The sequence below is a fragment of the Danio rerio genome, chromosome 11 (assembly GCF_052040795.2).
Source record: "Danio rerio strain M-AB ecotype USA chromosome 11, GRCz13ab, whole genome shotgun sequence".
NCBI classification, from domain to species: Eukaryota; Metazoa; Chordata; class Actinopteri; order Cypriniformes; family Danionidae; genus Danio; species Danio rerio.
The window spans coordinates 33,254,006-33,279,030 of record NC_141031.1 but is presented as its reverse complement, the minus strand read 5'-3'; the positions used below and the strand labels follow the sequence as shown (position 1 = coordinate 33,279,030).

At 33.6% G+C, this 25,025-nt stretch overlaps 1 protein-coding gene and 1 long non-coding RNA gene across 17 annotated transcripts in view; both read left to right on the top strand.

The window, feature by feature from the left end:
• LOC147834847 (uncharacterized) overlaps positions 1 to 25,025 on the top strand; it is a 337,793-nt gene that overhangs the window by 10,571 nt on the left and 302,197 nt on the right. The window lies entirely within an intron of this gene.
• The window catches only part of map4k3a (mitogen-activated protein kinase kinase kinase kinase 3a), a 143,498-nt gene that overhangs the window by 8,681 nt on the left and 109,792 nt on the right, over positions 1 to 25,025 (top strand). For all 16 annotated transcript variants that reach the window (XR_015502728.1, XR_015502725.1, XR_015502729.1 and 13 more), the window contains exon 2: positions 12,431 to 12,488. Coding sequence is in view for 9 of the 16 variants with exons in the window: in XM_087273890.1 (XP_087130016.1) it covers positions 12,431 to 12,488 (58 nt within the window). In the remaining 7 variants the exon portion in view is untranslated. The remainder of the gene's footprint in view (positions 1 to 12,430; positions 12,489 to 25,025) is intronic.

Genomic DNA, 25,025 nt, shown 5'->3' with positions numbered 1-25,025 from the left:
AGACCCTAATCTCTGCTCTGTCGACTTTTGATGTAAATGTGAAAGTGTGGAATTTAACAGTGACTTTTATTGACATTTTAGTAGTTTGGAACAATATGTTGTATAAGAAATACTGTAATAAATATATAATTAAGTCTGTAAAATAACAGTAAAGTTACTAGCAGTTTACTACCAGTTTTTTTTAGTTACACCCAGAAAGGCAATATATAAATTCAAACTATTCAAAATGTCAGTAAAAGTCACTTTCAAGCTTTTAAACATTAAAAGTTGAACTTTATGCTGGTGGTACTATAGAGTTAGTTCTAGAGACCCTAAATTGGGTCAGATGACTAATTTTGATGACCACTTTAAGTTTGCCAAGTTTCATAATTTTCCTTCAATTGTTTTTTATAGGCTGTTGACTTCAATTTGGGGAAAAATATGTAAAATAAAACAATCAAATAATACTGAGATTCTTCTTCATGTCTGACCACATTACCTCCTGTGTTCCGGTGATGAACCTACAACATTGTGCATGTGAAATCTGTAGTGTAACGCATTGATCTAATTAATTGAGCCTGTAATCCAATTCAAAAGCTCAAATAATGAAAAAAAAAAAAAACAGGAATCAAAAAATACTGAAAGCTGGTAATTTACAGAATTTTTACAGTGTGATTATAAATATACAATATTTTAGTATTTTATTGGCTCTACCATTCAGAAGTTTGGCTTTTAATATTTTTTTGGAAACCGCCTTACTAGAATCTTACCAAACAGTATGTATTTAATAAAGAATACAGTGACAAGGCATGACAGCAATGTACAAAAATTGCATTGTCAAAATGATGCAGGTCTGTAAAATGACTTTGACTGCTAGAAATGTGCATGATGTCACAGTTTTTGTAATCTTCACTTAAACTATTATGTGGCTACTATAATACATAATATCATACATAAAACTATAATATAATTTTCAAAAACTTTCAAAAACTCGTTTCAGCATCGATATCGCAATGAGTGCATTCACAATAGTCACATTGCAGGATCTCAATTGTGGAGTCAGGTTTGACAGTTGACCAGTAGCCACAGTTGAAAAAAACACATGCTTTATGGTTACACTTTGCAGTGAATCCACAATGTTACCAAAAATTGTATCATTTGCTTGTGTTATTAAGGCCCACATAATCATTTTAAGCCAGTTTGAAGCATTTGGGCTTCATAAATCATAATATTTGTAACTTTTATGAAAGATGAATTGTATTTATGAATATATAATGAAGACTATCATGTTATTTTACATTTGATTATTCAGTTTGTATATCAAAATACTGTTAGACTCCCAGAAAACTATAAAACACCGTTTATTCTGTTTCTACCTTTGCTCTACTGTATTTTTCAGCTCTTGTTATTGGTTTAATATACTGTACGCAAATACTCATCCTATTGAAATCATCAACCTTAGGGTGGAGGGTGTCCGGTTCGGCAACCACAGGATTTCATATCTGTTATTCGCAGACAATGTTGTTTTGTTGGCATCATTGAACATGGACCTTCAGCATCCACTTGGGCGGTTTGCTGCCTTGCCCCAGGTGGTGGAGTTCAAGTATCTTGGGGTTTTATTCACGAGTAAGGGGAGGATGGAACGTGAGATTGAGAAATTGATTGGTGCAGCTGCAACAGTAATGCAGTCGATGTATTGGCCCGTTGTGGTAAAGAAGGAGCAGAGCCGAAAGACAAAGCTCTTGATTTACCGGTCAATCTACGCTCCAGATCTCACCTATAGTCATGAGCTTTGGGTCATGACCGAAAGGACAAGATCTCCGGTGCAAGTGGTCAAAATGAGATTTCTTCACAGGCTAGTAGGGCGCACCCTTATGGATAGGGTGAGGAGCTCTGTCACCCGGGAGGAGCTCGGAGTAGAGTCGCTGCTCCTCCACATCGAGAGAAGTCAGCTGAGGTGGCTTGGGCATCTGTTTCGGATGCCTCCTGGACACCTACCTAGGGAGGTGTTCCAGTCATGTCCCATCGGGAGGAGGCCTCAGGGAAGACCCAGGACATGCTGGAGGGACTGTGTCTCTCGGCTGGCCTGGGAATGCCTCGCGATCCCCTCGGAGAAGCTAGAGGAAGTGTCTGGGGAGAGGGAAGTCTGGGGTTCTCTCCTAAGACTGCTGCCGCTGCGACCCGGCCCCGGAAAAGTGGATAAAAATGAGATGAGCTGAGATGAGATCATCACAATTACTCCAAAAGTATGATTTTATTCCCACCAAAGAGAGGTATTCAAGCCATCTGGTGAAATTATTATCAATATCTCAGTGTATATGGCAGAAAAATAAAATATTGCCATGTAAGTTTTTCACTATTGTGCAGCCCTACTCTCATTCAGGTCTGAAGATTTCAGAAGTGCTTTGCTTTGGTTGCCTCCTCAAGCTTTTTTGTATAAAGGCTTTTCGTACCTTTTCTCTCTTGTTTGGCTGCATCTATGTGTTCACAAAGGTGCCAGACCATCATTGCGAGCTGAGCACCAGGACTCATTACACAGAGAAAGGTCAGAATGCTCAAACCTTCTCTCCTGAAACACCTCGGAGGAGTGTGACAAAGCTGAGGTCAACCTTCTCCAGCCATCTTCCTTTCATCACTTTTTTGCTGTTAACACCTTTGCTTACCCTCATGTGTTTTATGCCTTCACGCCTTTAAGAAATTCACAACAGAGACCGGATTACATGGTCTCTTTTAATAGAACGTCCTTGCCATCTAGCCTACTTTCGGGCAGCCTTGAGATTTCTCCATGTTCTGGAGACTGAAGCAGTTTCGACCTCGCCGCATCCTTTCAGTGAGTAAGCAGAAATACAGATCTGCGTGACAGAGTGATCTACTGTCCTACAAATGCGGCCGCACAGAGAAATTGTATTCTCCCTTAGTGAGCATGAGCGACTGACATCCAGCCTTTGTTTGGACAACAATGGGATTTACTTAATTGTGTTTGATAGCAGAATTATAGAGCTAGACTTATTAGACAGTTAATCGACCCAGCTGTAGCAGCTATTCAAATGTGCAAACTAGGCTACAGACAGTATCAAATGTTCTTGTAGCGATTTTATTGCTGAAGCTTTTATCACGATGTACAGTTATCATGATATTGAAAAAATACTTGGTACTTATAATATATACAGTGCGGAAAGTAAGTATTCAACATGCCTTGTTTTCTCCTGGGAATAATATTTCTAAAGAAGCTGTTGACATTGAATTAAACCAGATTTTGATTAAAAACCCAGACAATACAAACATAAAAATAAAACAAAATAAAAAAAATCTGAAAATTTTGTTATGCGTAATAACAATGGAATGACATAGAGAAAGCACTGAACTGCTCAATTGTCAGGGCTCGAAATTGCGACTGTTTTGGTCGCATATGCCCCCGAAATTTTATCTATGCAACCTCAAAATATGATTGGGAGCATTTGTGCGGGTGCATAAAATTGGGTCGTGCGATCAGTTTTTACAGTCAAATGTTCACCACATGCACAGATTTAGGAGGCATTCACTCATTAAGCATCTTTGTACCTAAAAACACCAAACACAGTGCTCGGGAATGGTTTAAAACAGTTGACTTGCTTCAGTAAACAAAACCTGCAATGCTTGCCCTGCCTTCACATTGTTCTTATTGGCCCACTGTGCGCACAGAACAGAACGTGATTGGTTAATATCAACTGTCAATCACTTAGTTCCGATGACAGGGAGCTACAGCCGTGAAAACGGAAAGGTCTGGATCAGAGAGAATGAAAAAACAAGAGTGGCAGATTTAGTTTTAGAAACCACCTAAAGTTACAAATAATGGTAAATCTGATTAGTGACCATGTGATGAATGTCAATCCAGCATTTACACTTTTCGAGAGTGGATAAAAGACTTCCAGTGTTTAAAGTCAGCTAAGAATATGACTAAAGCATTCACCGTAAAGCCAGTAGGATGCAGTTTTCAGGTAACTGTGTTTGCCGCTGATTCTCCACATTAAGCACGAGATGTTCTAACAGTATTTAATCCTTCATTTAATCATCACGATGCTGTCAGACGCGCGACTGACACTGCATTTACCATCGCGAGTATGCATTCACTGAGAAAGGCAGTGAAAGCCCAGCCAGCAGCTGAAATCTCAGTACTTATTCAGCAACCCTCTGCCCTTGTCAGTGCAAGTTAATATACAGACTCACAGTAAAAAACAAGTACCAAGACTCATTAGTAAACAACATTGAGGAATAGCCAAATTTTAGTCATATGTTAAAGTTGATTTAAATAATGCAACTGAATTGTATTAGTTTTTTCCTAACAAAATTAAAATGAAAATTGAAATGCCTTAGAAGATCACATAATAAATCAAACTCTCAAAACAACTACCCAAATGATAAGCCAAATGCTCAAACTATCAAATAATAAATACAAATGCATTCTCAAATAAGAGATCAAAAGTATTTAATATTTAATTTTCATGATCAACTCAGTATAAACCTGTAATAATTAAATAATAAATAAAGTGCTCAAACTGAAATTGCAAATGATAAATCAAATGCAAAGGAGTAGTGCGAATCAACCAGGTTGAGCTTTAGGGCACAAGAGTTTGGTGACAACAACCAGTAGCGCTATGACATATTTATTAGCTGTTTTGAGAGTTCGGTTATTTATTTGATCTTTTAAGGCAGTTTAATTTTCATTTTCATTTTGTTAAGAAAAAACTTCCATAATAAGTTTTAACTCTATTCAATACAATGATTATGTCTTGAATTTAATGCATTGTTAGGCATTAGTTAATAAACTAAAATCACCTATTAAGATTAATAAATGTATTTCTCACTCACTAACTTTCCTTCGGCTCATTCACTGCTTAATCATGCATTGCCACAGCAGAATGAACCATTAGTTACTTTGGCAATTTTTTACTCAGTGGATGCTTTTGTAGTTAAATGCCTTTGTAGTTGTCATTTCATTCACTTCTGTTAAATTAACTGATGATAACAAATGGAACTTTTCTGTACGTAGTTTATGAACAAAGGCCTATAAATAGAAATAGTCACAGAAAATTCCATCTTTGGCTTTATTAATGTGAAAAGTGTTTAAAAATATATAATTAAAAATAAATAGCTTATTAGATCTTTATCATTTGATGCTGTCATGAACAGCCACTGCCTGGAAATCCTTAAAATAAAAAAAAAATAATAATTATAATAAAAAAACAATAATAATAATAATTATTCACAGTATTTTGAAGCGTCTATAATATCGATATTGCGTGTTCACAATATAGTTAATTATTGAATATCGACTTTTATCTAGCTCAAACTATATTGTTGATGGGAGACTCAGAGAAAGCAGTTGCCTCTGTGGTACTGTAGTTTCATAATCATGTTTTAGCAAGCCCAGGCACGCTCCTTTCGGCGCGCTCTAGAATACTTGATGCATTATGTACTCTGCGTTTAACTGCAATACAGCATGAATAATGAATCCGATGAAATGTTTGATAACACCAGCACAGGAAAAGACATTAGAGAGGAAAACGGGGTTGTTTATCGGAGGTCAGTGCCGCATTGGCACAGTAAATTGTTAATACAAGGCATCAAATTTGCCAGGCAGTGCAGAAAATGATTGGCCTAGATTCGGCTGGTCGGGGGCCAAGCTTGCAGTGATTTATCCGGCTCTCTGTAATTACCTGACATCGCAGCAGCTCGCAGCCCCACTGTGTGTTGCACCTGTGCAGGTGGAGAGAGCTTGGCTGTTGCTCTGAGCCGCGCCATTGCTGGGAAAAAAAGGGCAACGTGTGTGTGTGTGTGTGTGTGTTGGAAGTCAAAGGGTTACGCTCTGGGAGGCTGATTTTTATTCTAATTTATGCAATGCTTGTGTATATTTGAAGGAAAATTCCAGGTTTAGTACCTAAGAGTTAATGTTAATTGACCACAAATAAAATGTTCAGTCTTTGTAGTTTCTGAGGCTTTAAAGGGTCGGTGACTGTACAATTTCACCAGCATAGTGCATATTAAGTGTTGCTGGGATGTATACATTAGGGCTGCAGAGTATATCGTTTCAGCATCTATGTCACAGATGAGCATCCGCAATAGTCACATCGCAGGATCTGCAATGTCGAACTAGTATTATATTTAATCAGGAGCCACATTTCAAAACACTTGTGATTTATGCAGTCATTGCAAAGTTTATCCCAAAGGTTACCAAAAATGTTTTTAGGACCTCTGTGAGGATTTTAACTGAGTCAGTTTAAAGTATTCAGGCATAAGTAAATTAAATGTCTTTAAAACATAAATAACTTTAAATAACTTTAAAAGAGGTTAATTATATTTGTGTATCTACTATACTGTGTTATTTTACATTTTCATTATTAAATTTGTGTATTTTATTTGTACAGTATTGTTGCTCTACTGTATTTATTAATGTTTGTGATGGGTTTATTGTATTCTGTTCAGATGTCTTTCAAAGTCATCCCAATGTATATAAAATTATTAATTCTTTCCAAACAGACCTATTCAATTAATTTCGTAAAATTATAATCAATATTGCAATAAATATCTAGAAAAAATAAAATATCTCAATGTCAGTTTTTTTCCAATATCGTGCAGCCAGGGCCAGACTAAATCTGCTGACATTTTTTGCTATTTCTGCTTTTTTTTTTGTTGATTTTGTATTTTTGTAAAAAATCTGCAGATTTATGCGGAATGACTTTGGGAGTATCAAAACAAAAAAATTAATAAATGGAATAAGAAAAGAATATGCTTTCAACTTGTATTTAATAGTTACAATACATTTTAAACTACGATTGAGTTTTTACTAGAGATGTAACAATGAACTGAGAGCTAGTTGAAAATCGATTCAAGCATTACATATGATTATTCAAATTGGTTGAGACAATCATCGCAAAACAATTGCACCGTTAACAATTTCCTGTACAATAACTCACTGGTAGCAGTTCGCTAGAATCTTATTGTAAATCAATTACAGCAAAAATACTGTATTAACATTTATCTAGCTCTGTATTTACAGTATTGTATATTTACTGTAAAAATATGTAGTATTTTCACTTTAAAATAAACAAACATAACTTTCATACAGTTACATACAATTCATATTGCAGTTAAATACTGTGTAATTTACAAAAATTCATTTGGATGGGTTTGTTTTCAGTTTAATTTTGTTATATTTAAATTTTACTTATAAACTTACATCGTTAACTTAATAAACGGACTAATTTCATTTTACTTCTCTCTTTTTTTCGTGTAATTTTTTTTACCGTGTTGAATAAAACGTTACATCCCTGCTTTTTACAGTGTTCGTCACACAGATGGTCGAGTGTTTTCAGTGTCTTATTGATTGACTTGGTTCACATGACCTTTTTAAAATATAATAATAATAAAAATGTTATTTTAACAGTTATTTGAATAATAACAACCATAACATAACTTATAAAATAAAAGTGCTCATCATATATTAGTACATCCCTTAAAAATCTTTTAAATTCATATTTTTAATAGGAAGCTATACAATATTATATTTGTGCATATACATTAGATTAGTCATTACTAATGCCAAATCTGGAGCTTATCTAACAAAATAACATACGATAACAGTTCAAAAACTCGTACACCCAAATTTATAGGTTATAGAAAAATATTAAATACAAATTTAAAAAAAGAGGAAAAATCAAGAAAAGCAAAAAAAAAAATATATAAATAAAATAAATAAATAAATAAATAAATTAATTAAGAATTCAGTTGAAATTTTGTAGTTTGTATTTTTTTGCTACATTTTGCTTGAATTTAATTGTATCTTTCAATTTCTAAATATTTTTGATGACTTAAATGTTATTTTAATAAGTATATCTGTTTAATAAATCTGTTTTGTTTAAATGGACAAAATACATTGACTATATTCACTAAGAAATGGATCAAAATATTCATTTTCAAAATGGGGTATACTCAGTTACAGTATGCTGAGCAATGTACATAATATTTAAATATCAATTTTTAATCAGAAACATTGCAATCAATCAATAAAGAAATAGATTAAGAAAGTTTCACTAATAATGTAGTTCTATTAACAAAGCTATACTGTCTATATTGTCTATTCTCTTGAAACTGAGTATTTCATGTTTACAAATCAGCTTCACTTACTAATATTATAAGTGCAACTCTGTAGTCCATATTTTGTTGAAGCAGAGTTGTCAAATTTTTTGTTGTTTTATCCGTATTGTGCCATAAGTATTGATTGAGCTCAAACTGACTAAACCAAGAATATTTCTTTAAACCGAAGCATTGTACATCAGCCCATTATTGCAATTCTAAACCTTTCTGAAAGCATTAAAGGTCTAAAAGTCAAAGCGAGCAGGATGAGTTACAATTTATTGTTATTATTATTATTATTATTATTATATATATGTTTTTTATATATCTGACATTTTCACAGTTATAAGATCCGGTCATTCATTTGTTGATTGTTTCCCACGATCCTTAGCTTTCACCTTTCCTGGACCAGTGGTGGGCTCATTATAAGGGATCATTAACACATCATTTTAAACCACATCAGACAATATGATTTGCCTGATCGCAAGGCGAGGTATTGACCGCTTGGCCTGGATGCTTGATGAAGTTATTGATCAGCACTAATCTGCATCCTTTCAACATGAAGACAGAAGCAGAAAATCCTGGAAAGAAATTATGCTTTTCTTTTGAACCAGATTGATTATTATTTGGATTAATTAAAGCCATTTTAATGACCAGTAGGACAACAAGTCACATCCACTTAGTAAAATACTGTTGAGTGGTATTAGCATTTCATGTACAATATGAGTTCGAGTGTTTTAACCAAGTATTGACCCGATACTGGTATCAGTTTCGGTGTATCCCTAAAAATTAAACAATTTTGTACAATATTAAAACCTAAAATTAATATTTTTCCATCAGTTTCCACACCTTTTTGTGTTTCTACTCTACTTAAGAGGAGTCATTGATTGTGACTGAAATCAGCACTAAAATGTCTTCCTAAATGTCTCCCATTTAGTGTAACTGCATATAAGAGTGTTTTGTGTTTTGTTTTGTCTGAAAGCTTAAGTCGTTTATGTCTGCATAAAAAAATTCTTTAATAGTTTGCTGTATTATTTTGCACTGATGACCCAAAATTTCATGCATCTCGTAAATATCAATGTGACACGCTATCCGCTCGGTGTGTTTACAGTCTGGGTTCGATTTCAGCGCCTCATATCTTTGAGCTGAAAGGATTCAGCATGTGGGCTTCCTTCAAAGCCTTTCGCAACAGGAATTTGAATATACGGCACAGAAATCATCAGCCTTCTGGAGGGGAGCTTTCAGTTGTGTTTTAACATTTCTGACATGCACCTCAGAGTGAATTCTCGCACGATCCCGCAAAGCTGTATCGCTCTTGACATCTTCGCATTAGTTACCCAGGACGTCTCTATGTTTTGCAGCATCCTTTTCAGATCATATCACTCAGCCGCTGATGTTTTTTTTCCCTGAGTTGTTTTCGATAAGCTAAATCTCTTTGAAATGACTGATTATTAATCACGCATTAGAATTCTTCACTCTTTCCGTTTGTTGAATTCAGCAGTCTAGTTCAGATAATATAAGTGCATTTAATTAAAAAGAGAGAGTCGGTCTATATGATAAATTATGTTGATCGATGTGCAAAACGACGTCGAGAACAATTAGTGACTAATCCATCCTAGGTAGCCTTGCATAATTAGGCTGACCGAAACGTGTTTCTAAATATGCATTACACTAAGTTGTGCTCTTTTGTTTAAACAGCTCAACCACATAAAAAAAGTTTTACTGCTTGTTCGAAGTACTGTTTTAAAATAAGTTGAAACTACACATTTTTAAAGATTTTTGAGACAACTTAATTGTTTTATCTTCAATCCACTTAAAATAGTAAAGGCTGGGTTCCACACAATTCGTTCATATAACCCATTTTAAGTGGATTGAACATAAACAATTAAGTTGTCCCAACACAATCTCAAGTGTTGTGTTGTTTCAGCTCATTTTACATAAATAGTTTGATCAAGCAGCAAAATAGTTTTTTGAAGTGTGTAGAATATATATATATATATATATATATATATATATATATATATATATATATATATATATATATATATATATATATATATATATATATATATATATATTCTATTCTATTTTATATATATATTTTTTTTATTTTAAGTTTTTATTTTAAGTTGGACTTACTAAAATGCACACATTGTTTTAAATTTTTTCAATATAAACGTTCTTAGATGGACATCTTTGAACATTGCAACTGTCCCAGTTTTACATTTGACATACCAAATGCATAACGCATCCTTTAAAAATGCTGCGTCTCTTTAATTTATGCCATGAGAACATATTTTGATAAATCTTATTCTAAATCATCCCTCTGAAATAAAAAAAATGTTGGCATTAAATGGACATTGATTTTGAGATAGTTTTCTTAATGAACTTATCAAGTTATTTTAGTTCCCTTAAAATAAAAAAGTATGTGAAAAATTCATGTTCATACATAATCTAATCATATGTAATGCACAGCAAATTTTAAACACTATTCTACTTATTTGCTCAGTTTTTTCATGCGTGTTCCTTTTATCTTTACTTTTCTTTACTCTTTTTTTTTTTTGCTCTTTGTAATGTAACTAAAACCATAGAATATTGCAATAACTTGGGTTTCTTTATTGAATACCATAATAAAAAGATAAAAAAACACTAACTTGATTGCTAAAGCAACATACAGTTAAAAAAAAAAAAAAACAATTCATTCATTCACTGAAATTTTGTACCAGTGTTTTTTTAAATGTTTTAAAATAAGCTTATCCTGCTAACCAAGGCTGAATTTGTTTAATCAAAAATGCAGTACAAATAGCACAATTGTAAAATGTTATTACACTATAAAATAACTAATCAAAAGTAGTTTATAAATTAATTTAATCATTTATTTCAGTGATTTTACGGAAGAATTTTCAGCTTCATTACTCCAGACTTCAGTCACATGATCCTTCAGAAATGACTCATATATTAATTACTATTATTAATATTATTATTATTGTTTTAGTTGTTGTTTTTAATATTGTTGTTATTATTATTATTAATTGTCTGGAGTTATAATTTTATTTTAAACAACATACAATAAGAATGCAGTTATTTAAAGTTGTAGTAGTGTATATATTTAACAATTTAGCAATTTTCTTTTTTACATTTAATAAATGCCGCCTTAATGAACAGAATAATTTTCCTTAAAAAACAAACATGAAAAAATACTGATTCCAAACTTTTAACCGGTAGTGTAACTTTTAACCAACACAGAAATATAATACAATATTTATTGATAAAAGAATTTGCAGAACCAACATAAAAAACAACCAAATGTCTAATATTGTTTTGAAAATGGTCATTTTAAAATGACTAAATTAAACTAATTAACTAAACTAGTTTATAAATCAACAAAATATTAATGAAAACTATATTACTACTAGAATCTCAAATATATATTAAAAAATCCTTAATTTTAAAGAGGTTTCCAAAAGTGTATCGCAATGAAAGCCGTTCAAATAAAGCCAAATGACAAGAATCTGCAAAAACCACAAATTATTTCATAATTATTCCCTTTTGGATGTTTATTTTTAATGATTTAAAAGCTTCGTCTCCCTCCAGCCACAACAAACTGTCAATGAGAATTCAGACCCTTTTATAAGACATTTCATCAGTGTTTTTCACACAGATTTGTCTAGAAGTGCTCTTCTTCAAATGTATAGTTGTTGTTGTCAGAAATCACCCTGTTGCTAAGAGAGAGAAAAAGAAATGCTTTACAGACGACATCCTAATCGAATCCGGGCTAATTTAGTCTAATGGTTTTCCTGCTGCCACATCGTGATTGAATAATATCACGACCTACTGAAAGACTTTTCTTTTTTATTGCCAAAAAGTCTTTCCAATGGTGTGGAAATTGAAGATAGCATATTCTTCCCACTTTGCTTGATCAGTAAAGCAGTCGTTGTTTGTATTTGGGTCTTAAAGGTGATGCAATTTTCTCTGGAATCGTGAAATATCTAGGGCTTGCGGATAAATTAACATTCTACTCAGCAAACACGCTCTTTACAGAACGGCAGGAAAATGCATAAGTATGCGGCGTCCATATTGACACAGTGCTAATGTAGTTAGCTTACATTTGATTATATGTGTACTTTGTTTAGTTGTAGGTGTTGCTGACGATAAAACGATTGTAAATCAATGTTAATTTAAGGGGTTGAAGCAAATTTTTAGCCAATACCTAATCAGCAAACCCACATGGAAGCACTACATCTTTGTTTATTGACTAATTTAGGCTAATTTCATGATTTTTTTGGTAAAGTCTTTCAGTCATAGTAACATTGAGACGTGTGTTGTTGTTCTTTTTCAGGCCCGTAATGTCACTACAGGAGAGCTGGCTGCTATCAAGGTCATTAAACTGGAGCCAGGTAAAAAAAAAATCTCTTCTCTTTTAAAACTGTATGGTGCCTGTCCTGTCATGTTACTGATTATTTTCAGATTCAGATTCAGAAAGAGCTTTATTGCCAGGTTTGTTTACACATACAAGGAATTTGTTGAATGACCAGACAAAACAGAGATAATAGAGTAATTTAATAAATATACTGTATATTCCTTTAATTCATTTAGGGCACTTACTTCCAACACGGCTTTTTTAGGGTGTCTGATAGTGGTTTTTGGGGAATTGGGATCTCAATTTTAATATTAACGTAACTATTTAATAGTGGTGTAACGGATCACAACCCACAGTTCGGAATGCACATGACCCGCAGATTAATAACTTTTTTTGAACTAGTAGGTTAATCCAACATTTAACACTTGCAGAGAGATCATCTCTTGCGTCATTCAAAGCATGTGTATGAAAGCATTTTGGCTTCCCTGTAAAATATAATGATGATGGAAAAAGTTGTTGTGGGACCTACCGAAATGCTTTCTTAGGTTATTAAAGGTGTTTTTTGTTACTGTTTGTTTAGCCTGCATCAATGCATTCAGTGTAAAGCTGCACAAGTAATAATTAAAAGATCGTGATCTTAATTCAAACTGGTGCAACATGAATGATAAATGATAATGATTTGCATGTTTATTCATTTTCCGAATCGCTGCATTCAAATCTGCGTTTGATTGAGGGAGTTTTTTTTTTCACTTTTTCAGTTAGTTACAAACAATTAAATGACACCGAAGTAAAAGGAGAAGGCTTTATAGTTCAGATATAAACACTTATGTTTAAGGTAAAGATTAAAATCACTGTTTAACGGAACTTGGCACTGGTGAATGTTGTAGCAATTACATTGTGTAACCAACGGGTGGTGACAAACAACCATCAAAATTATGTCACTGAATAGGTTTTCAAAAATGATGCACCTATAATGAAACATGAAGTTTTATGTGTGAATTGTTGAATCATTTATTGAAAATAAATATAATATGTTGTACAAGATTTCTATATTTAGCAATATCAGCAGCAGTAGCAAAGATCTTTTTTTTCCAGCTGGTTCTTTCTTGATTTTTATTTTTTTTTTAATTAAAGCTTTTAAGTTCTGTTTGTTAAAACCAATGATTTTGGCAGTAATATTTTTGTATAAATGGAAAGCAATTGACATTTGTCCCCTCTCTTTTTTGCTGATCTGAAAAATGGTCCAATCCAGGACTCAAAAACTAATGTGATCCAAACCGTGAAATTTGTGATCCAATACACTGCTACTATTTAAGTGTAGCGGGTCTTGTTATGACACAGTGCTAATGTGGTTAACTTACATTTGATTATACTGTATGTGTACTCTGTTTAGTACTCTGTTTAGTAGGTGTTGCTGACAATAAATGGATTGTAAATCAATATTAATTTAATGGTTGGAGATAATTTTTACCCAGTACCAGATCAGCATATCCATATTATGGTATTTGATACATTTGTTTTCGTGACAGACGTTTTCTATTCTTGTGCAAAATAATGACAGGACAAAACACAAGATAATAATTTAACCAAATTTTATATAATCAAATAAATAAACTGTATATTCTTTTTTTATTTTACTATTTAAAACTGAAATGAGTTATGTTACGTCTATTAAACAATGGCTGTGTCCGAAATCGCATACTTCTATACTATATATTATGCAAAAAAGAATATCCTAGTCGAGTAGTATGTCCGAATTCATAGAATTCGAAAAACTGCTAGTGAGAAGTACCCGGTTGACTTACTACTACCGTCGAGATTCTGAAGTGCACATCGGACGGATGCTACACTATCTCATGATGCACCGCGAGAGAATTTATTAATGGGAGTTAAGCGACGCAACTAACGCAGGTTGGTCACGTGATGATGACAAAATGCCGGATGTAGTACGTCCGAGTTCCATTCGTACTACTGACATTCATACTATATAGAATATAGAACATATTTTTCTAACGGCCAAGTAGTTAAATTTAAATGCAATACCTACTGAGTAGTAGGCAATTTCAGACGCATCTTACGTAATTAATATGGTTTTCATATACAGTAGTGGCCAAAAGGATGTCCAGATGGAACCTTGTACAGTATTTGCTTTAATGAACATCAGTGTTATTTTAACTATTATCAACATATTATTATATCTTAATATTTTCGTTAGCATTTATTAGAATAATTTCAGTTTTATTATAAATTGTTTTATTTTTAGTTTATTTGATTGGATTTAGACTTTAGTTTGTAATTTTCAATTTTTTGTGTGCCGCTATGTATCTTAACATTTTTTATTTATTATTTTAAATTATTATTTTAATTGTAATCATAATAATCTTTAAAGTATTATTTAAATTAAAAAAATTATATTTATTAAATGTGACTTATTTCAGTTAATTGCTTTTTCATAAATTACGTTTTTTCCATGTAAACATTTTTTTTTTTAGATTTTTTTGTTGTTTCTTGTTGTGTGTATCATTGTGTATATATTTAATTGTTTTTAATTACTATTTAAATAATTCACAATAATAATAATAATAATAATATTTTTTTTAATTAAAATAAACTTATTTCAGATAGGTTATTTTAGTTTTTTCCTTGTAAACATTAAATTATTTTAAAAATATTTTTATCTTATATTTAATATTAGATATATTATATTATTTCTAAAACGAAAAGCATAGTTTTTCCATAAAAAAAGATTTAAATATCTAAAGCATTTCATCTTACTATTATTTTTTTAACAAACAAATTCTTGTGATTTTTCTTAATTTAATTATCAAAACTGAGCTAACAATAATATTAATTAAAGGATTATTAAATACTAATAGCATTATTGCAGATCTCATTACACCAGATTTAATGCAAAAGAAAAAATATTTAATGCAAATTTTTTCGAAGATGCATGAAATAGAGCTCACCTAGTGTTTTTGAGTTGACTTTGAGCTTAGTTTTCATTAAAGGCTATATTTTTTTATTCATAAATGATGTATTTTATAAACAGATTGTTTGTAAGGACTAGGCTATTAATAACTCTAATTTTCAATATTGTAAACGCTTAGCTGTATTGTTAGTAGAATTTAGCAAATAATAAGTATTGTGTTTCTGTAAAATAGACTTAAGAATAAATTAGAAATATATTTCTCACATTAACCAAAGCATTTAATCTTAATATTAATCTTTAACTCAAAGGCAACGTATTATTGGAACCGAGCTAACATTAATTTTAACAAAGATTAATAAATGTCAAGAACCTTATTGCAGATCTTGTTATCAAAAAAGTAGTCAAAAATGTGCAATTTATTTATTTTTTTTATTATTTTGGGTGATTGATAAAAAGAAAAGTTCTCTAGTGTGTTTTAGATGAGCTAGCAGGAAAGCATTTCTTTTTTACATGTCATAGAAGAATAGTTTTAGCCTTTTTCACAAAGCTGTGGGGTACATAAGACAAAAACAGTCTGTAATATTAGCAGCTGATATGATGAAGTGGCCAAAGATCAGAACTGGCATGCAGAAAGTTGTATGTTTGAGCAATCCAGGAGCTTTCAGCGAGTGTCCTTGAGCAGGGCACTCAACCTCTGCTTATACAAGAGGGATTTTACCTGTAGTAAATGTACTGTAAGTCACTTTGGATAAAAGCATTTGCTAAATGACCTCCTGCTTCCTTACTAAATGACGGGGAAAACCAAGAACTTTGCTCTTAGTCAATAAAGTCCTCTGTAGAATTTATTCCACTTTTTTTCCTTGTTCAAGCAGGCATTACTGCAGATTATTGTTTACTCTTTACACGGGAATCAAATATTTAAATGAGTTTAAAAGAGACCCATTTGAGGTGCCGTACGCTTTGTCCAGATGCACAATAGAGGACTGGTGTTGTGATCAAGGCAAACCCAGATTATTGGTGTCAGTGAAAAAGCTTTTGATATAAAAGCCAGACCAAAGCAAGAGACGACATCAAATGGGGTCTGGGGTTTGATACGGTTTGACAATATTGAATATCGCTGTCACACTAAAGGATGTACCTGTTTTATCCGGCAGCCACCCAGATTGATGAATGACATCTTCTTGCCTAAAGGAAACCAGTCAAGTGCGACTTTCATTTTGATTTTATAGTGATTCTATTTATGGGCTGTTTTGCTGTGCCAGCAGTAACTGCGGGAACAATAGCAGACCTCAGACCTTTTTTCTGCTTTGGGATAAAACCCACAGCCCTTAGCCTCCTGAGGGCTTAAAAGTCATTTTATTTATTTTTTTGGTATCCAGTGTTGTTTCATTACCTGAAATTACCGGAATTACAAGAACAAGTGGTCTTTAGGCGAGTCCGATTATTGGAGAACAATATTCATATTTTGTGTCATTATTTAGATAATGATAATTCAACCACTTATTCTTGAGTGGTTTCTTTTGTACTGTACCCTGGATGGATAAATATGAAGTCTCGTTCTTAATGAAGGACTCATTGGATCACTTTAATGCTACTTTCATATAGTTTATTCAAAATATCTGACCATCCCGACATTCTGTACCTGTAAAGCTGTGGTGAAAAATCTTTCTAGAAGTTAATTCTGCTTCATTTCTGAGATTTTCAAAATGCATTGCAATTCTCTTTTAAGTTGATTCTGAGCTAAGTTTTTAAGAGCAAATGGCGCTGTATGCTTTACAAACAGCCATACTCTGCTTGCATCCAATTCCTTGCAAATACCACATGAACCTATAAAAATCAGTAGTTAAATTGTGAACGTTTTAAGTAAATTACAAGACTGTTCATAATGAGCTGTTTATAATAATCTTGAATAACTCAGCAGAACACACAAGAGTGTATAGCTGAAGCTTGCCCTCTGCTGTTAAAAACTAGCCTAGAATAACATTTGCTGTTAAAAAGAAGCCCATAGCATTGTTTACTGTTTAAAAACTAGCTTAAAGTGCCATCTGCTGTTAAAAATTTAGTGTCGTTTGCTGTTAAAAAATAGCCTAGAGCACCGCCTGCTGTTAAGAACTAGCCTAGTGCATTGTCTGCTGTTTAAAAACTCGCCCAGAGCTGCTAAAAACAAGCCTAGAGTGCTGTCTGCTGTCAAAAGCTAGCCTAGAGCGCCATCTGCTGTTAAAAACTAGCCTAGAGTATTTTTTGCTGTTAAAATCTAGTCTGGAGCGCCATTTGCTGTTAATAACTAGCCTAGAGCATTAACAAATAGCCCAGAGCACCATCTGCTGTTACAAACTTAGCATAAAATCAATTCAAGAAAGAATATTGAGGGATTTTGAGGCCCCGTTTACACGAATACAATTTAGTTTTAAAACTCATTTGTTTTGCTACGGTTGCGCCTTACGTCCACACTACCTTGGAGTTTTCGAGAGCCAAAAATGGAGCGTTTTGAAAACGCTGAAGAGGCCGTTGTCATTTACTTTAGCTTATTTGTTTCAGTTAAATCCAAAGACATGTTTCACCCCTTATTTAAATTTTATTCTGTTTGAGATTTTTATATCTGAAATAAAAGAAATACCTTTGTCTAATTTGGATCATTTGAAGATTTTGTGACCTTAGTAGTAGAATTACTAAAGCTTTGGTTTTCCAGAAGCATTTTCTATCACAATGTTTTGCTGTTGTTCTAGTCAATGCAGCTTGCAGCCCCACAGCAGTCGTTCACCTCACATTTTATGATCCTAAACCTTCAGGTCTGTTTGTTTTGCGCTGAAAACGATTAGCCTGGCTGGTTTAAACATTGACCAAGAATTCAGCAACCACTCACATTCACAGGCGCAGATGTACCAGTGCATTAGTCAGATTTTAGCCTCTGTAATTGCTACATGCCTCTCATACCAGAGAGATTGAGAGGGGAACAGGGCTTTCTGGAGGCCCTGCGCTGCTCTTTCTCAGCTGTAGTTTGATATGAGCGAAGGTTTTAACAATAAGATGCTCTGCTGGGCCTGATATCTGTGATTTGGATTTCAGATGTTAGACATAGATATAGTCTAAAAACCTGCTCAGGCTTGTAGTTCATTTTCATTTGGTGGAAGATATGCACATAAATATACTGTTTGTAAAGGGCTGCTCGATATTATAAAGTTTTGACATTTTGTTTTTCCGTAATATATATTGCGATATAAATAGAATTTCAACAGATGATTTGAATATTTTTAAATAAATAAAGACTGCTTTATGGTTTTCTGGTGAGTCGAACAGTGTTCAAGTACAGAAATTGAGCAATCAAATGTAAAATAAGGCTGTCATCAGGGTTGGGCGATGTCGACCAATTTGGCATCGTACAATGTCTAATGTGAAACATCGCGATGGACGATGGCATTGTCGTCATAGGCAAAGGTGAATGAATTATTTATGAATAATTAATTAATTCATAACGAATTAATTATTTGTAGCCCACCGTTTCAACTACCTGACCCGCATGGTCTGTTTTACCAATCAACAAATCATAAATAACTAAAGATAAATTGCACAACAAATTACCTCCTGTCAGTCACTTTTTGCGCAGGAGGTTGGTCAGTAAAAAAGGTGCACAACAAGTGTAGTAAGTTAAAGTAAAAGATTGAAGCGGTGTACTGATGCTGTCACACGTTACCTTATAGGTTCAAAAGACCGAAGAGTCGTTAGAGAGACAAGATTAATTATATATCACGTTTAACAACTTTAGTGAGACTTGATCCAGCGGTACATCCTTGATAAACTTTCCGATGTGCACTGCTCTCTGGAGGAGCTCATATGAGCGCATGACAGAGTGTGTGGCTGTGTGTGTGTGGTCTCGTGATGTGCATTTTAGCTGACGGAGTGCTTTTCAGAAATGCTAGGTAAAACACAGTGTGGATGTAGATGACTTTTGTTCTAAAATGCCATTTTAATGCTAAGACGTACTAGTGTAAACAGGGCCTAAGTGTGTATTTTTTGTGAGCGGGTTTGCGACGGGGGCGGGAAGGAGGATCGGCGATGCTGGCTCAGCATCATGTTGTCTATTGGCCATCAGCGATGGATGATGTCATCGTCAATCAGCCCAAACCTAACTGTCATCATTGTACAAATAATTACAAATAATAATATTTATCAATATTATCATTTACTCTTGAATAAAGCATATAATCTTGCGATGTGACTATTGCAGATAAATTAATTGCGATATTAAGGCTCAAACGATATGTTGTTCACCTGTAGTGCTTTAATGTAAAACTAATAAAAAGGCATCACGAAAAATCTGAATTAAATCAAAATCATGATTTGGCAAAATGTGCATTGTCATGTACATCTTGTCAGAGAAACAGGTGTCACATCACAATAATCACATGAGTATAGAATCATTTCACAGAAGGATTTATTTCAGACACTCGACTAAAGTTATGAAGTAGGTTTGGAGCAATTGTGCCACACACCTGTTCTGAGTGATGCTTCCAGCTGTTAGATCGCTCCCTGGGGGCTGGCTGCAGTACAAGTCATAAACCCCACCTCCTCCATGTTAATGAACGAGATTTGACACCAAATAAAATAAATAAAATAAATTACACTTGCAATTAAATTTCCGAAGTGGTTGGTTTTGGTCAATTAAGGTCAATTTGGTCTTCATTTTCGTAAAGAGTATGTTTTAGCTAGTAATTTATTGCTATAAAATAAGGTTGTGTCATTGTGTTTGACAGTTGTGATTGACAGCTTGTCAAAGCAGACCTTCGGAGCTTCGGGAGGAAATTGAAGTGTTATTTGATTTCAGTGTTATTTTACCATGATTAAATAAGTTGTTCAGCAGTAAACTATACTTTCTGATCTACAGGATTTGATGGATCACTGTTTATTCGGTAAAGTGAGGGCTTATCAGGCTTTATTATTAGTTTCCTGATACACGCCTAGCCATGACAGGGAAAATACAGTTGATCTCTATCTAGCAATTATTCTTTTTATGGGTCTGAAAAAATAATTAGGAAAACAAAACTAATATTAGCCTTTTTCCACATTGATCTCCTGTAACTTTATTTGAACCTGATTTAAAGGACGTCTCTGACATTTTAAATTTCGGCATGTTATTGAGTTAATCTACTAAATTTGCTGTTACATATTAATGTTCTAGAAGCAGAATCATATGTAACAAATAGAACTGTAAATGTTATATATTATTTATATACACCATTTACATTAAATTAAGGTGAATTCCTCTTTGCCAGATATTAAGTCATAGAATAAACCAAATGAAAACGGAGGCAAAAAATGTTGCAGCAGCTGATAGGCCTATATCATGTCACGTCAGTTGATGTATTAATACTGCAAAGTTTATTGTACGATATGTAATATACTTCATTATTTAATATTATCTTTATATAACATGTAATCTGTCTGTTTTTATATAAAGTATTATAGTATAAAACAAATTATTAGGCATCATGATAAATCCAAATTAAATCAAAATCATGATTTTGCAAAACGTGCAATTGTCATGTGCATCTTGTCAGGGAAGCAGGGGTCTGTACAAATCTCCTCATACAAAAACTGCAAATATGCCACAAAGTAATCAGAGGATTTAGCTGCTTTTATGGATTCAGTGTGACTAATAATCACATGAGTATAGAATCATCACACAGAAGGATTTATTTCAGACACTATACTAAAGTTATGAAGTAGGTTTACTTGCAAATATGCCCTCAGGTGTATGGCGTGTTGTTAGTGACGTTTCACTGTTGTCATAGTGTGCAAATGAAGGCCATTAACTGCTTGTATGTACAGTAGCCATAGACCCTGAGGGCCGTCTTTTATTATGTCTGCTTAATTGCGATGGTTTGCGAGGAACATGTGCTGCCGTGATAAACAACAAATCAATTATTAGTCCCACATTTACCTTCACCTCTCCAGCGAGTCAGTAGGAAGTTAGTCTAATTGGATAAGCATGTGCTTTACGGTGATGCTATTGTTCCTCTTTTATTTATCCTCCTTTTCCCACAGTGCATTTCTAATTATGATTTGCATTTCTATTTTTGGGGAATTTTTAATCAAAAGAACTGAAACAAATAATTTAAAATAATGAGTGTGCTAAAAATAAATCATAAATGCAGTGAAATGCAGTGAGTTGTACATTTAGGTTTTGTGCTTTATTTTTATGTATCATGAAAATAAAGGTATGCATGATATTTTAACTGAACTTTAGTATCTCAAGAATATCTGCAAGTATATATGCGTTTTATATCTACATTCATATGACCAAACAATCTTTTTTCTGTAAAAAGTTTGCTATTTACACCTATAAATTTCAGACCTCATGAAATTTCACAGCGGAATGGGTGACTGAAAAGGTAAAAAAACAAACGAACAAAAATTATTGAAAATAATACTAAATACAATAAAATAAAACACTTGAAACAGCTTTAAGCATTCTTGCTGTAAGAATTAAACTTGATTCAAGTCAGTAGCAGTGAGTGAGTTTTGTTGTTTGTTGTTTGATTAATAATAATAAACAGATTCGGCAGCAGGAATAGAGCACACTTTCACTTTAAGAGCCACACAGGTCCAATTTACTGTTACACATGCAATTTTATTATTAACTCTGTTCAGTTATTACTAGGGATTTAACAATTTATCGTGAGCTGTTTGAAAATAGATTCAAATCTGTGACGATTCAAACTAGTAGAATTGCTTAATCGCTATACAGGTTTTGAACAGAGGGGGCGCTATGTTTACAGGCAAAATCTTGCTTTACCTGCACATCAGCAGCGAGCAAAAGGTGGAGCTGCAGAATAAAACAGTGAGGTGTGCTAGACAAAACACACACTGTGTGCAAATACTGCAAAAAGACATTTACTTACACTATCAGAACAACGAACATGATGCAGCACGGTGAAAAATGACTGTCACAGATGTCTATTTGCAATAAGCTATTAATAGGCCAAACCATGCGTACCAGAATATTGTCCACTTTGCTTGCTCTGACGAGTGCTAACGTTATGGAGATCACACGATGCATCAGTGTTTTCATAAAGAAAGTGTGAAGATATTTTTCAAACTGAAAGAGAAAAGCTGTACTGTTACAGAACAAGGTGTTAGATTGTTACTTTTTTACCCTTTCAATTTAGTCTTTTTCAATATAGTTTAAGCGTCTTTTAATTAATTCATTCATTTAATCATTCATTTTCTTGTCGGCTTAGTCCCTTTATTAATCCAGGGTCGCCACAGCGGAATAAACCGCCAACTTATCTAGCACATTTTTACACAGCGGATGCCTTCCAGCCGCAACTCATCTCTGGGAAACATTCACACACACATTCACACACACACACACTCATACACTACAGATAATTTAGTTTACCCAATTCACCTGTACCGCATGAGTTTGGACTGTGGGGGAAACCGGAGCAACCGGAGGAAACCCACGCGAACCCGGACGCGTCTTTTAATAATGCTTTTTATTTTTTATTTTTATTATTGCTTATTATATCGTATATTATGTACAGTAAGAGAAGTGAAAGAGTTTTATAATCAGCAGGGGACATTGTAAACATGCAAAGATATCAGCTTATACCAGAAAACGTAGATATTCTGATATTTCTTTTAAAAACAGTCACCGTTTTAGTTGTTTAATTGTTTGTATTTAAGAGCCTTCTTTAATTTGTATTGTTTGGAATTCGTTTTAAATTTGTATTGTAGCTGCACTGTCAGAGTTTTAGTTTGTTTGTATTAAAGAAAAGGGCTGCAACAACGAATCGATTAAATTGATTAAAATTGATTACTAGAAGCATTGGCAACGAATTTCATAATGTTGCACGACGCAGAGACGTTTGATTATTAAAAAAAACTTTAGTTGAATTGCAAAAACCAAACACACGTTTTTATTCATTGGCCTTTTTTGGATCAATCATTTTTCCATCTGCTGTCATGTATAGCTATGCTGCTAAAAAGCTTTTCTTTCTTAGTAATTTTGTCTTGTTTCCAGTCCAAATATCAAAAAAATCTTAAATCAAGACAAGTTCTGTTTGAGATTATATTTCAATAAGATTATTTTTCTTACCCCATTGGCTAACAATTTTGCAACAAAACAGCTCGGAGATGTTCGAGGACAATGTGTGTGCACTCTTTAAAGATTTTAGTTGTGTTTTTGAATAAAGGGTTGGAAATGAATGCTTTTTTTTTTTTTTTTCCGATTCATCGATTAATCGAAAAAATAATTGTCAGATTAATCGATTATTAAAATAATAGTTAGTTGCAGCCCTATTAAAGAATCTTCATTTCTTTGTATTATTTACTTTTTATTTGGATTTTGTTTTAAAATGGCAAATTAGTTATAGCAAAAAAGGTTTTATTTTGTAAAAAAATAAAGAAAGTGCAGCAGTTGAGAAAAAAAATGAAAGGGCTCTTGTTCACCTTAAATTTGTCTCAAATAATTTTGTTTGAAAATAATGACTGAATCGTGAGATTAGTATCATGAACTGTATCACAACGTTAGTCAGGTGAATAGTTGCAAGTTATTACATAACAAATTAGGGTTTATGTGAATAAGTAGGTATTTTTGCATGTATTCGACCATTTAGACGTGCACCTCAACCTAAAAAATCAACCATAACTCCATATCTGAGGCACAACAACTTAAGAACATGAATAAATCTAATACACTACAATAAATTAATCAAGCCTCGTGCTGCAAAATTAGCTGCCAGCTAGCTCTCTGCAACTTTCACATGGTCGCCCACTGAAGCTAAGCAGGGCTGCACCTGGTCAGGACCTGGATGGGAGACCACATGGGAAAGCCAGGTTGCTGCTGGAAGTGGTGTTAGTGAGACCAACCTGTGGTCTGTTTGAGTCCTAATGCCCCAGTATATTAATGTGGACTCTATACTGCTGAGTAAGTGCCATCTTTCCGATAAGATTGTTAAAAATACCAGAATCTTCTTAGAAAAAGAGTAAGGGTTGAACTCCGGCATCCCGACCAAATTTGCCCACTGGCCTCTGTTCATCATGACCATCTAACCACTCTGTTTCCTCTCCACCAATCAGCTGGTGTGTGGTATGCGGTGCTTTGAGTGTCCGGAAAAGCTCTATATAAATGTAGTGAATTATTGTTATTAGAATCCTAGATTCCAGCTTATCAGATGTTACTTGTAATTTACGCTGAATATCATGGTATCATTGGAAGAAGGTGGATAATCCTGATTAGCATGCGTCCTAACATCCGTTGTAATTCATTGATATCTCTGAGCTGGCCTTTACCAGTCGTGGTGGGAGACAAAACACACACTTTCCTCCCTTTCTGGCACCGTGGGGATCAGGACGTGACTTTGAGTTGTGGCTCATTAGTTTCACATGATCAACAGGGGATCATCTGAAAATACCCAATAAACGTGTGCGCGAACTGACATGCCAACACAAACATCAAGACCTGGGGAGAGCTTGTGTGGGACGTGTTGATGCGCAAGGAGATCTTCGCTCTTGGATCGAGATGAGAAGCAGTGTGTCCTGATACAGCTGGATGTTTGTGTGTGTGTGTGGATTGGTTGGCTTGAGCTTTGTTGCTCTCATGCATTTCATTTAAAATTGATGAATCTATGATATTGGACTTCA